Here is a 14,366-nt window from a genome sequence, read left to right as displayed (position 1 = left end):
TTTCAAGGTTATTTCCTCTCTCTGCACTTCCAGATTACAATTTAGTAGCAGGATATTGTGCATCCACTCATGATTTTCTTGTGAAAGTATAGTGATATCTCTGTATGGATTATTGTTTTAACATATGAAAATATTCATGGTAAAGTTAATGATCAAGATACTTATAACTTACTCTTCGTATTCAAACACTTTTGCATTTTGAAGACTATATGCCAGACAATCTGTCCACTGCAGTGAACTCTCACCTATTAATAATGCTTGAAAAGGCATGAATGTGGAAGTTTGTGCATCTGCGTTCAAGAATTTGCTGGATTTTCTACAATGTGTCATCTCTTCGCACAAGTCTTGTGTCATCAGAGTGAATAATTTGCTAGAGTTAAAGAAATTGGTCACAGGGCTTTAGCTTTCCAGAACTTTTCCATCATATATAGCAGTCTGTGGTTCAGTTTCTATAACAAGTGACATAATAATCATCACACAGAAGAAAACACATATCTCCTCCTTGGTTGTGTTAGTCCCAATAGCCAATCTACATTGAGGTGAAAATGTGGGAAATGTTTCCCTGAGATTTTGATAATATATATTAGCTCCTTTTCCAGTCTTTTCCATTGTTTCTGTGTCAGTAACTATATCAAGTTCCTTTGAAGTCATTTTCTTTTCCTGAATTTGTGGAATCAAACTTTTGGTTTAAATGGTGTAGCCTTCCTGCCCCATATAATGCTGCCTGCTCCATCATCACACACACTGTTCGTTTTGATGTAGTTTGTGTGTATCACGTCCACCTTCTCTGTCCCCCTTTAGAGTTGCTGTATGTCTCATCTTCACAAAATGGACATTCATTCTCTCTTATTTGTACACTTTATGAATTATGCCAGTTAGGTTGTCTGTCACATAAATTTCCCCACAAAGCCCTCTCCCAGGAGTTTTGAATGTAGAAACTTCATATGTACCAGCTGCAGTGAACATTCCTTCTTCCAAGAGACCACATATGTATCAGCTTTAGTGAATGGGTTAAGACTCGATTCATTTGATTTCACTCTTGGGATTGGATACAAACACATAGGCAGACCTTTTAACTTAGTGAGGCAAAGTACTTTTTCTGCAACATTATTTTGATATATGGAATGGTTTACCAATTAGAGTGGTTGAAAGCAGTACAATGAAATGTTTAAGAATAGACATGATAACATTTTGCTTTAAGTCCATGATTTGCATTATTTTTTGCAGCCTTAGTCACATTAACTGTGCAGGTAATTTTCTTTAGATTATCTGTATGCCTTTAACTTTTATCACACTGTGTGAGTTTCTTATTTCATTCACTATCAGAAACATCCTCGAAAAGATCTATTGGTCTTTTGCTGTTTGAACTCCTTTGCATTCCTTTGTATGGGTATACTCACCCACCACACCTTCATAACTATCCACAAACTGGACAGAACTTTAAAGCTTAGGCCTGCTTCAAATGTGGCAGTCCAAAGCTACAGATCTGCCCCTCCTCCAACTAGCATTATTTGACAAAACATGCACACACCATAATGACCTGACAAGCACTAAACATCAGCCTTCTTAGTTCATTCTTATTTAACTTTAAAAGATTGCCAAGTAGAATTAATGCACACTGTTATAGGAAATTGAATCTAGATTTGGATAGTGGACTGGCTCTATGACAGGAAACAACCCTAGTATTAAATGGGGAAGTATCCATCTTGCTTAATGGGACAAGCAGGATAGCACATACCTTAATCCTGTGATCCATACTTTTCATTATCTGTGTTAGTGAACAGATGGGACTCACAAGTAAAATTTCAAAGAAAACTTGCTGATGACAAAATTAGGAAAAATGGCCCAATCATAGGAAGGCTTTAAAGATTGAGTGTGATACAAACAAATTTATGGATTAGTCAGAGACATGGCAAATGGACTTAAATGTAGACAAATGCAAAGTAATACATTTTGACATTGAAATATTAAGTGTGAATATGAAATGTTGAATTATCAGCCAAAGTAAAAGCTGCAGTAAATATTGAAGTAATTATTCTAATTATGTTTTATCAGATTACAGAAAAATTAAGTGTGAATATGAAATGTTGAATTATCAGCCGAAGTAAAAGCTACAGTAAATCTTGAAGTAATTATTCTAATTATGTTTTATCAGAATACAGGAAACCATGCCTGGTTGCATACATTAAAGCTAACTGGAATCTTATTCCCCATTTTTTTCTTTGTTTTTTTCCTGTAACTTTTTCCATCTCTTCCTTCCTTCTCATTCCCTCATCTTCATACTCCATCCCTGTGATTACCTTCCCTATCCTGATCTTTCCCTTCTCTTTCTTCCTTTTCTTTCTGCTTCCTGTTAGTCTTCATCCTCCATCCCCCTTCTTCGTCACCTCCTCTTCCTTCCTCTCCTCCCCACTTCCTATTCCTCTTGCCACATCTGTCTCCTCCATCCCTCTACCTCATTATTCCTCATGTTACTCTGTCCTCTTCCTTCTTCTTAGAATTCCAAAACTCTTTTGATAAGGTACCATATAGTTAGATGAAATTGATCCTTCAATGGAGGAAATGGTCTTGAAAGCCCCTCATGGGGTGTCTGCTTTCATTGTGTGCTCTTACTTTATTTTATACACTGGGACAGCATTGGTAGTTGATAATGTGAATATGTTTAGAAATATTTTACTCTTCTTGCTGAGAATACATTGATGTGACAATAGTGAGTGGTTGATATGTATAGGAAGAATGTTAGATATGTATTTTTCTTTGGAAATATTGATTCTTTCATACCATCTGTTACTTCAAGATAACAAGATAAAAAGAAAATTAAGTGCATATGATATAGGAGTCAAGTATATACTTGTAGGAGTCAAGTATATACATGGCTTATAGATAAAAAATGAATGGTATTGGATAGTGAAGTGTCTGGCTGATTCACCATGGCAAGCTATCCGGATACCACAAGGCCTAGTTTTACACCTCTGATTTTTTAACTATTATTGATGAGGTAGGATTCAGGGTTGTGTGGAGGAGGGTGGATGTGTTGGAAATGAAATGTTTGAGGACAATATGCAGTTGAGTTGGTTTGATTGATTGAGTAATAAAAGGGTAAGAGAGATGAGGTAATAAAATGAGTGTGGTTGAGAGAGGAGAAGAGGGTGTGTTGTAATGGTTCAGACATATGGAGAGAATGCGTGGGGAAAGGTTGACAAAGGGGATATATGTGTCAGAAGTGGGAGACCAAATTGGAGGTGGAAGGATGGAGTGAAAAAGCTTTTGAGCAATCAGGGCCTTAGCATGCAGGAGGGTGAAAGGCATGCAAGGAATAGAGTGAATTGGAACGCTGTGGTATACTGGGGTCAATGTGCTGTCATTGGGCTGAACCAGGGCATGTGAAGTTTCTGGGGTAAGCCATGGAAAGGTCTGTGTAGCCTGGATGTGGATAAGGAACTGTGGTTCGATGCATTACACATGACAGCTAGAGATTGAATGTGACATTTTTTTTTTTTTTCTGGCACTGCCTCGCTGAAGCAGGGGGTAGTGATGCTACTCCCTGTGTGATGGAGTAGCAACAGGAATGGATGAAGGCAAGGAAGTATGAATTGTATGTGTGTTTAAATGTATATCTGTGTAACAGGAAATATCAAGCAGCTTATCAATTAACAGGTATTATCAAGAAAAGTTAGATAAAAGAAATCTGGAAGATTACCCATAGTTGATATAGTATAGACAGATTTGTTATACCTTTTGAGCTTGACTTTTCATGTTTGTTTACTTGTGCTTAGGCATACACCTTTGGCTCCTCTCCACTATTAGTGGATTACTGATACACAAAAGATTTTCCCAGTGTTAAGAGTTCAACATCTGTTGTATCATATTGCTTTAATTAGTGCTTCAAAGAGTATCCCAAATTAGCCACTAATTGTTAGTGGGCATATGGTAGGGCTGTATCTTCCCTCATTTTATGTGGGTAATTGAGGGATTAGGATTCTTTTCCTTTGCTAATTGTAGTGCTTGTGACATTAAGCATGTCTGCATAACAATAAATGATGGCAGGAGATGGCATCCTGTACAAGTACAGGGTGTCCACAGGGTCATTGTGTTTCCCAGTGCTTATTACAATTGCCTGACTTCAAGTATCACTCCTTATCAATAAAGCGTTAGTTTGAATTTAAATGAGGGGAGAAAGAAGCAGTCTATACAAGTACAGCTAGGGGTCTCCACAGAATAAGATTAACAAGTATGGCTGGGGTTCTTTTGGAGTAAATGATTCAGAGATTGAGCCAGATTGATGCAGTGGTCTCAGACTTGACAAATGAACTTCACTGTAGCCAGTTGCAAAGTGATGCATTTTGGTGAAAAAATGTTAAACTTGAATACAGTAGAAGGTGTTTGAGAAGTCATTATTAGAAGTACAAAAAGAAAATGACCATGGAGTGGCAATCATTGATGATCTAGAGATCCAAAGCAATATGTAACTGTATGTGATAAAGCAAATAGAATGTTAGATTTCAAAGTTAGCCATATAGTGAAAATGCTGTACCCAAAATTTTTAGTGAAAATTTTCAAGAAAAAAAAATGCAGACTCCAAGATATAACATGTTATAAAGGTATTTGATAGTTTTGATTGTGTAACAATGATTTATTTGTAGTAGACTGAGATTATTTGTGCAAAATTAACATTAAGTTAGAGGGAGTAAGATGTAATAAAATTGATGGTAAAGTTTCTTTAATGGTAAACGTGTAAAAATTGTAGTAAACTATCACCAGATATTGCCAAGGTGTTGATTTAAATCATTCCTTGACAAATGATTTTAATGATATTGATTATCAATGAATAAGCCTTTTCAAGAATGACAGCATAATGTGCATGTATTTTTTATTGCATAATATACTTATATTTCAACTTTTTGCTGTACAGATTTGTAGCTAAATGTCTTGTTCCCCAGAGTATCTAGTTTCCAAAATGTATTTTCCATTCAACCTCTCTTATAGAATTACAGTATTGGTTTTCTTTTTCTTATTATGTGGCTTTCCTTAGTACCTGTTTTCCTTCTAAATAATAAACTAGAGGGAGTGATATGTGATAAGAAGCTTTTTATTAACTCTCTTATCTTCTCTCCATCTACATATGTAGATTAGTTATTTAGGTCACTCTTCAGTCTTCCAGCTCATAGACCATCATGGCCTTTATTATGTTCCTTTCTTGCACACCCATTTACAGTACTTCCCTTTCCTCCACTTTTTCCTCTTCTCCCCCTCTTTTCTCTCTTCTCCCCCTCCTCTTTCTGTTCCATATCCATCTCCAACCTTACCCATCTCTCTCTACCCCCATCCTGCCCTACCCCTTACTTCAGTGACCTCTTTTCTCTTCATGCCCCTTCCTCTTCTTTCCCCTCTTCATCCTTCTTTTGTTCATTTTCCTATCCCTCCTTTGCTGTCACCTCTGCCTTTGCTATTACATCCTTGTTTTCCTTTTCTTCTTCCAACCTCGCCACCATATACATCTTTTCCTCTTTTGATTTTTTTTATTTCTCACTGTTATATGAGGTGAGCACGCTGCAAAATGTCATTGCAGTTGGTTCTCTGTCTCTCTCTCTGTCTGTCTCTCTCTCTGTCTCTCTCTCTCTCTGTCTGTCTCTCTCTCTGTCTCTCTCTCTCTCTCTCTCTCTCTCTCTCTCTCTCTCTCTCTCTCTCTCTCTCTCTCTCTCTCTCTCTCTCTCTGTCTCTCTCTCTCTCTCTCTCTCTCTCTCTCTCTCTCTCTCTCTCTCTCTCTCTCTCTCTCTCTCTCTCTCTCTCTCTCTCTCTCTCTCTCTCAATGCAGGGACACTGAACACTTTTTTTTAGATGACAGGAGGAGGATATTATTTTTAAGTATTGATAGTTCATCTTTTGACTAATTATTTTCTTTAATAGGAAATGCTCACTATGAATATTATTATTTTCTTACTAGTCATTTTGCAAGGAACAAGAGGACCAATCTCCATGCATCTGTATGTTCATAAAATGTCTGTCACTTAAGTAACATTGCAGCCTTTATCTCTATTTGGAAAGAATTGAAGGTGAGATGAAACCATAATGCATGCCAAAGGTTTCAGTCAGTTCAAAATGGTTGACATAACTATTCATGTGGCTTTTGAAAACAGACTTCTATGGGATGAAGTCTTGCAAAGCAGTGCTCATTGCTTGTTTATTTATTCATATTTTTTATCTTTCCAACTTTATTGTTTGTGGGTTCATGCGCCTTTTAACTCCAGGTATGTGGGAACAAAGTTAGGTCTGTAGGTATCAGATAAGTGGATGATATATAAATCCTTTCTTAAACATTGTGCACTGTTTGTTGGAGGCATTTTTGTATATGTTCTAGACATGCCTTATTCTAGTACTGACTTGTGTCTTTTGTTACCATCATTTTGTGATGTCTTTGTGGTATGTTTGTCTATAGTGCTTGGGGCTTGGCCATGTATTGCAGATGGTTATCATGGTAGCGTGTACTTACTTCGTGGGTTGTCTCCCAGAGAGCAAAATGAAGAAGAGGCTGAATAGCTGTATATCAGTCTTCTGCTTTGACTTTCTCAGTGGGGCTCTGTCACTGGTGTGTACTTACCACAACAAAGAAAATGTTCCCCAGCGTGGTATCTGTGTAGCCAACCACACCACACCCATTGACGTATTGGTACTGGCTTGTGACAATACTTATGACATGGTATGTTGCTAATTAGTTAGTGTTTGAAATGAAATGTAATAATTTTTTTCATGTATATGTGTTTATATGTTGCTTAAGATTCATTCTTAGGTAAGGTTTGATACTGTATCCTGCTGTGGCTCTTCATTTCAAAAATATTTTCTATCAGATTTCTCCAATATTTTTCTTTTTAATCTAAGGCATGTCTAATGATTCATGTCTACCTCAATATGACCTTTATTTTGTCTTGTTTCCTGTGGGGTGGGATAGTGCCAGGAATGGATGAAGGCAAGTAATTATGAATATGTACATGTGTATATACATATATGTCTGTGTATGTATATGTATGTATATGTGTATATGTTGATATGTATATGTATGGAAAGGATCACAATTTTGTGTGTGATCAAGCATATTCCTATGAGTTCACGGGGAAAATGATGCACGATAAGTTCCTAAGTACACTTTTGTGTAATAATCACATCATCAGGGAAGATACAAGAAAGAAATATAGGTCAGCTGATATACAACAAAGAGACGTAGCTATGATGCCATGTGGTAAACACGTGAATGTCCAAGACAGACAACGAGCATATCATAAACTTATTATGTTGGGCAGACTGGTAAGGATCTTTCTGTTAGACTTAAGCAACATAGATATAGCATAAGAACAGGACAAGAATCAAATGCCTTGTTTAATCATGTTAAAAACTGTGATCATTGTATTGACTGGAGTAATGCCATCTCATTTATTAACTCTAACTCCAGTACCACGAGAAATATCATTGAATCTTAATTTATTAAGTACACAGAGAATTATAACCTTGATATTAGTGAAAGTCTGTACAAATGGGATAGCTTTATTTTTGATAAAATTTGTAGACAATTCCCCTTCTTGTCCACATAATAAGTTTATGATACCCTCGTTGTCTGTCTTGGACAATCACTTGTTTACCAATGGCATCCTAGCTATGTCTCTTCATTGTATATCAGCTGACATATAATTCTTTCTTGTATCTCCCCTGATGATGTGATTATTACACGAAAGTGCACATGGGGACTTATTGTGTTTCATTTTCCCTGTGGACTCATAGAAATGTATATGTATGTATATGTGCATGTATGGACGTTTATGTGTATATGAGTGGATAGGCCATTTTTTGTCTGTTTCCTGGTGCTACCTTGCTGACATGGGAAACAGCAATCAAGTATAATGATAAAGTAATAGTAATGATAATAATGATAATATATATTTTGCTTAACTAGTATGATAATAAAGTAATAGTAATGATAATAATAATAATAATAATAATAATAATAATAATAATAATAATGATAATGATATATATTTTACTTAACTGCTGTTTCCAGCATCAGTGAGGTAGTGCAAGGATACATACGAAGAATAGCTCAACCACCCACATACACATATACGTACATAAACACCCATACACGCACATATACATACATATACATTTCAACGCATACATACATGTACACACACAGACATATACATATATACACATGTACATATTCATACTTGCTGCCTTCATCCATTCCCGTTGCCACCCTGCCACACATGAAATAGCATCCCCCAGTGAGGTAGGGCCAGAAAAAGACAAAGAATGCCACATTTGTTCACACTCAGTCTCTAGCTGTCACGTGGGATGCACTGAAACCACAGCTCCCTTTCCACGTCCAGGCCCCACAGACCTTTCCATGATTTACCCCAGACACTTCACATGCCGTGGTTCAATTCATTGACAGCACCTCCACCCCGGTATACCACATAGTTCTAATTCACTCTATTCCTTGCACGCCTTTCACCCTTTATTATTATTTATCTATTATACATAATTGCTGTTTCCAACATGTGCGAAGAATGGCCCATCCACTCATATGCACATATATGTACATCTTTCTTTCATACTATTCGCCATCTCCCACATTAGTGAGAATGCGTTAAGAACAGAGGACTGGACCTTTGAGGGAATATCCTCACCTGGCCCCCTTCTCTGTCCCTCCTTTTAGAAAATTAAAAAAAAAAATGAGAGGGGAGGAATTCCAGCCCCCGCTCCCTTCCCTTTTAGTCACCTTCTACGACATGCAGGGAATACGTGGGAAGTATTCTTTCTCCCCTATCCCCAGGGATGTACATAAATGTACATAAATGCCGATATGTGCACATATACATACATATACATATCAACATATACATACACACAGACCCACACTCACAGACAATACATATATACTCATATACATATTTATACTTGCTTCCCTTCATCTATTCCTGTTGCTACCCCACCCTCCAGGAAACAGCATCGTTATCCTCTGCTTCAGCAAGGTAGTACCAAGAAAACAGACAAAAAAGGCCACAACTGTTCACGCTCAGTCTCTAGCTGTCATGTGTAATGCAGCGAAAACACAGCTCCTTATCCACATCCAGGCCCCACAGACCTTTCCACCTCATGGGCAACTGACACCCTAATCGAGGTCATCTCATTAATGCTATATATCAGTGAATTTGTTGGTCCATGTTCCATTTCATATTCTCTCCATTTTATTCAATAACATTTTGTTGGCCTTTCCCATATTCTGCTGTTTTGTACTCTTCACATGTACGTGGATTGTATGATCCTTTCCAGAAACCTCCCCTTATTTTCAAAGTTGCATTTAACCTCTTCTTTCCTGTGTGCTACAGCAGCTTTCTGATGATTTTGTTCACCTATATATCATTCTTTCATATAAAATGTATGATGTTAATTATGAATCTGCATTAGGAATTATGCTTTTAGATGTTACTTATGAAACTTTGATAGTATACTGAGGTGAGAGTTAGTGTTTGGATTAATGCAGATTGCATGATTTTGTTGTGAGAAATTGATGTATGGATATATACGTTATGTCTAAACACTTCAGCTGATTAAGTTGTATTTTCTCACAGTGTACTGTATTCTTTGCTAGCCACAGCTTCAGAAAAGGATATTTGGCCAGTCTGTTGGTTCCAGGTATTGGCTGTTATTTTGCAAAGCGTCCTAACTGCATATATCCATTATCTCCCGGACCTCAATGTCTATTTCACCACTTTAGTCCATGTTGACACTGGATATCAGGTTTTTTATTTCCATGTGTAAGAATTTTATCATGCTGTTTTATTACTATTATTTTGTGCATGTTGTGTGTTTCAGTAATATGTTCTGCTGTCTGATGGCAACATTTAATTTCATTATGTAGTGAGGTTCACTGGACACACTTTGCCTTGAAGTGCCTTGAATGTTTGAAGTTTCTCGGAAAGCCTATATTTAGCAGACTGTTAAGAATTGTAAAGAATTATACTTATTTAGAAATGTATGATAGGTGTGCAAAAGAGGAACTCTTTTATGTGAATGTGCTGACAGGGGCATCTGATAGGATGTTTGATGGAGGCAAAAATCCTGCTGTGACTGTTGCCAATGCAGCACAGTGGGGAATAATATGGCCTCATGCCTCCTAAGCATGTGCACTCGCCGCCTCTTTCTGCCACAGCTGAGGTCGACTCACTGAGGTTGCCTCTGGGGCACTAATGATAATGATATTTGTTTGATGAATATTTATTTTTATTTTATTTTGCTTTGTCGCTGTCTCCCGCATTTGCGAGGTAGCGCAAGGAAACAAGCGAAAGAAATGGCCCAACCCACCCCCATACACATGTATATACATAAACGTCCACACACCCAAATATACATACCTATACATCTCAATATACACATATATATACACACACAGACATATACATATATACACATGTACATAATTCATCATACTGTCTGCCTTTATCTATTCCCATCGCCACCTCACCACACATGGAATAACATCCCCCTCCCCCTCATGTGTGCAAGGTAGCGCTAGGAAAAGACAACAAAGGCCCCATTCGTTCCACTCCGTCTCTAGCTGTCATGTAATAATGCCAGAAACCACAGCTCCCTTTCCACATCCAGGTCCCACAGAACTTTCCATGGTTTACCCCAGACGCTTTACATGCCCTGATTCAATCCATTGACAGCACGTCGACCCTGGTATACCACATTGATCCAATTCACTCTATTCCTTGCCTGCCTTTCACCCTCCTGCATGTTCAGGCCCCGATCGCTCAAAATCTTTTTCACTCCATCTTTCCACCTCCAATTTGGTCTCCCACTTCTCCTCGTTCCCTCCACCTCTGACACATATATCCTCTTGGTCAATCTTTCCTCACTCATTTTCTCCATGTGCCCAAACCATTTCAAAACACCCTCTTCTGCTCTCTCAACCACACTCTTTTTATTTCCACACATCTCTCTTACCCTTACATTACTTACTCGATCAAACCGCCTCACACCACATATTGTCCTCAAACATCTCATTTCCAGCACATCCACCCTCCTGCGCACAACTCTATCCATAGCCCACACCTCGCAACCATACAACATTGTTGGAACCACTATTCCTTCAAACATACCTATTTTTGCTTTCAGAGATAATGTTCTCGACTTCCAAACATTCTTCAAGGCTCCCAGAATTTTCGCCCCCTCCCCCACCCTATGATTCACTTCTGCTTCCATGGTTCCATCCGCTGCCAGATCCACTCCGAGATATCTAAAACACTTTACTTCCTCCAGTTTTTCTCCATTCAAACTTACCTCCCAATTGACTTGACCCTCAACCCTACTGTACCTAATAACATTGCTCTTATTCATATTTACTCTTAACTTTCTTCTTTCACACACTTTACCAAACTCAGTCACCAGCTTCTGCAGTTTCTCACATGAATCAGCCACCAGCGCTGTATCATCAGCGAACAACAACTGACTCACTTCCCAAGTTCTCTCATCCCCAACAGACTGCATACTTGCCCCTCTTTCCAAAACTCTTGCATGTTTGATGAATGGTGAATGTTATTCTCATCAAAACAGGAAAGAGATCGTGATTGTGATATAGAGGAAAGAAAAATAGAATACTTTATAACAAAGGCAGGCATATATGTAGGTGGCTCAAATTATTTTGCACCGAATAAATAGTACTATATACAAATTTGCGAATAATGTAAATATGTGAAAATTTTGCAGATAAAACATAGCGAATGTGATATGTCTTAGAAATTACATGTCTTATAAAAGTTATCTGGTGCATGGTGAAATATTTCATGTATTCATTATCTGTTAGTGACTAGATATGATATAAAGTCTCCAGGAGTGTGAAGTGTGTGTGTGTTTTTTTTTTTTTTTTTTTCTTCGCTGTCTCCCGCGTTTGCGAGGTAGCGCAAGGAAACAGACGAAAGAAATGGCCCAACCCACCCCCATACACATGTATATACATACGTCCACACACACAAATATACATACCTACACAGCTTTCCATGGGTTACCCCAGACGCTTCACATGCCCTGATTCAATCCACTGACAGCACGTCAACCCCGGTATACCACATCGATCCAATTCACTCTATTCCTTGCCCTCCTTTCACCCTCCTGCATGTTCAGGCCCCAATCACACAAAATCTTTTTCACTCCATCTTTCCACCTCCAATTTGGTCTCACACTTCTCCTCGTTCCCTCCACCTCCGACACATATATCCTCTTGGTCAATCTTTCCTCACTCATTCTCTCCATGTGCCCAAACCATTTCAAAACACCCTCTTCTGCTCTCTCAACCACGCTCTTTTTATTTCCACACATCTCTCTTACCCTTATGTTACTTACTCGATCAAACCACCTCACACCACAAATTGTCCTCAAACATCACATTTCCAGCACATCCATCCTCCTGCGCACAACTCTATCCATAGCCCACGCCTCGCAACCATACAACATTGTTGGAACCACTATTCCTTCAAACATATCCATTTTTGCTTTCCGAGATAATGTTCTCGACTTCCACACATTCTTCAAGGCTCCCAGAATTTTCACCCCCTCCCCCACCCTATGATCCACTTCCACTTCCATGGTTCCATCCACTGCCAGATCCACTCCCAGATATGTAAAACACTTTACTTCCTCCAGTTTTTCTCCATTCAAACTTACCTCCCAATAGACTTGACCCTCAACCCTACTGTACCTAATAACCTTGCTCTTATTCACATTTACTCTTAACTTTCTTCTTTCACACACTTTACGAAACTCAGTCACCAGCTTGTGCAGTTTCTCACATGAATCAGCCAACAGCGCTGTATCATCAGCGAACAACAACTGACTCGCTTCTCAAGCTCTCTCATCCCCAACAGACTTCATACTTGCCCCTCTTTCCAAAACTCTTGCATTCACCTCCCTAACAACCCCATCCATAAACAAATTAAACAACCATGGAGACATCACACACCCCTGCCGCAAACCTACATTCACTGAGAACCAATCACTTTCCTCTCTTCCTACACGCACACATGCCTTACATCTTCGATAAAAACTTTTCACTGCTTCTAACAACTTGCCTCCCACACCATATATTGTTAATACCTTCCACAGAGCATCTCTATCAACTCTATCATATGCCTTCTCCAGATCCATAAATGCTACATACAAATCCATTTGCTTTTCTAAGTATTTCTCACATACATTCTTCAAAGCAAACACCTGATCCACACATCCTCTACCACTTCTGAAACCACATTGCTCTTCCCCAAGCTGATGCTTTGTACATGCCTTCACCCTCTCAATCAATACCCTCCCATATAATTTACCAGGAATACTCAACAAACTTATACCTCTGTAATTTGAGCACTCACTCTTATCCCCTTTGCCTTTGTACAATGGCACTATGCACGCATTCCACCAATCCTCAGGCACCTCACCATGAGTCATACATACATTGAAATAACCTTACCAACCAGTCAATAATACAGTCACCCCCTTTTTTAATAAATTCCACTGCAATACCATCCAAATCTGCTGCCTTGCCGGCTTTCATCTTCCGCAAAGCTTTTACTGCCTCTTCTCTGTTTACCAAATCATTTGCCCTAACCCTCTCACTTTGCACACCACCTCGACCAAAACACCCTATATCTGCCACTCTAACACATTCTAACACATCAAACACATTCAACAAACCTTCAAAATACTCACTCCATCTCCTTCTCACATCACCACTACTTGTTATCACCTCCCCATTTGCGCCCTTCACTGAAGTTCCCATTTGCTCCCTTGTCTTACGCACTTTATTTACCTCCTTTCAGAACATCTTTTTATTCTCCCTAAAATTTAATGATACTCTCTCACCCCAACTCTCATTTGCCCTTTTTTTCACCACTTGCACCTTTCTCTTGACCTCCTGTCTCTTTCTTTGATACAACTCCCACACAATTGCATTTTTTCCCTGCAAAAATCGTCCAAATGCCTCTCTCTTCTCTTTCACTAATAATCTTACTTCTTCATCCCACCACTCACTACCCTTTCTAATCAACCTACCTCCCACTCTTCTCATGCCACAAGCATCTTTTGCGCAATCCATCACTGATTCCCTAAATACATCCCATTCCTACCCCACTCCCCTTACTTCCATTGTTCTCACCTTTTTCCATTCTGTGTGTTATTTTGATCATAATTAGAAATTGATCTTAATTGTGATATAGAAGAAATAAGAATGGAAAGCACTCGCACAGTAGGGCAGGCACATACAGTTTCCAAAAAATGATAAAAATCTGACAGTCATGATTCACCACAGTTTTTGTGTTGTTCTT

At 38.6% G+C, this 14,366-nt stretch overlaps 1 protein-coding gene across 7 annotated transcripts in view; it reads left to right on the top strand.

Moving 5' to 3' along the window:
• Window positions 1-14,366, top strand: part of Gpat4 (Glycerol-3-phosphate acyltransferase 4) — an 86,887-nt gene that overhangs the window by 48,178 nt on the left and 24,343 nt on the right. For 5 of the 7 annotated variants that reach the window (XM_071682053.1, XM_071682048.1, XM_071682046.1 and 2 more), the window contains one exon: window positions 6,464-6,697. The exons of the other annotated variants lie outside the window; for them this stretch is intronic. In XM_071682053.1, the coding sequence (XP_071538154.1) occupies window positions 6,464-6,697 (234 nt within the window). The remainder of the gene's footprint in view (window positions 1-6,463; window positions 6,698-14,366) is intronic. 7 annotated transcript variants of the gene reach the window in all.

This window comes from Panulirus ornatus, chromosome 33 (assembly GCF_036320965.1).
Source record: "Panulirus ornatus isolate Po-2019 chromosome 33, ASM3632096v1, whole genome shotgun sequence".
NCBI lineage: Eukaryota > Metazoa > Arthropoda > Malacostraca > Decapoda > Palinuridae > Panulirus > Panulirus ornatus.
The sequence above is the reverse complement of the archived record's forward strand: the minus strand, read 5'-3'. Positions and strand labels throughout refer to the sequence as shown.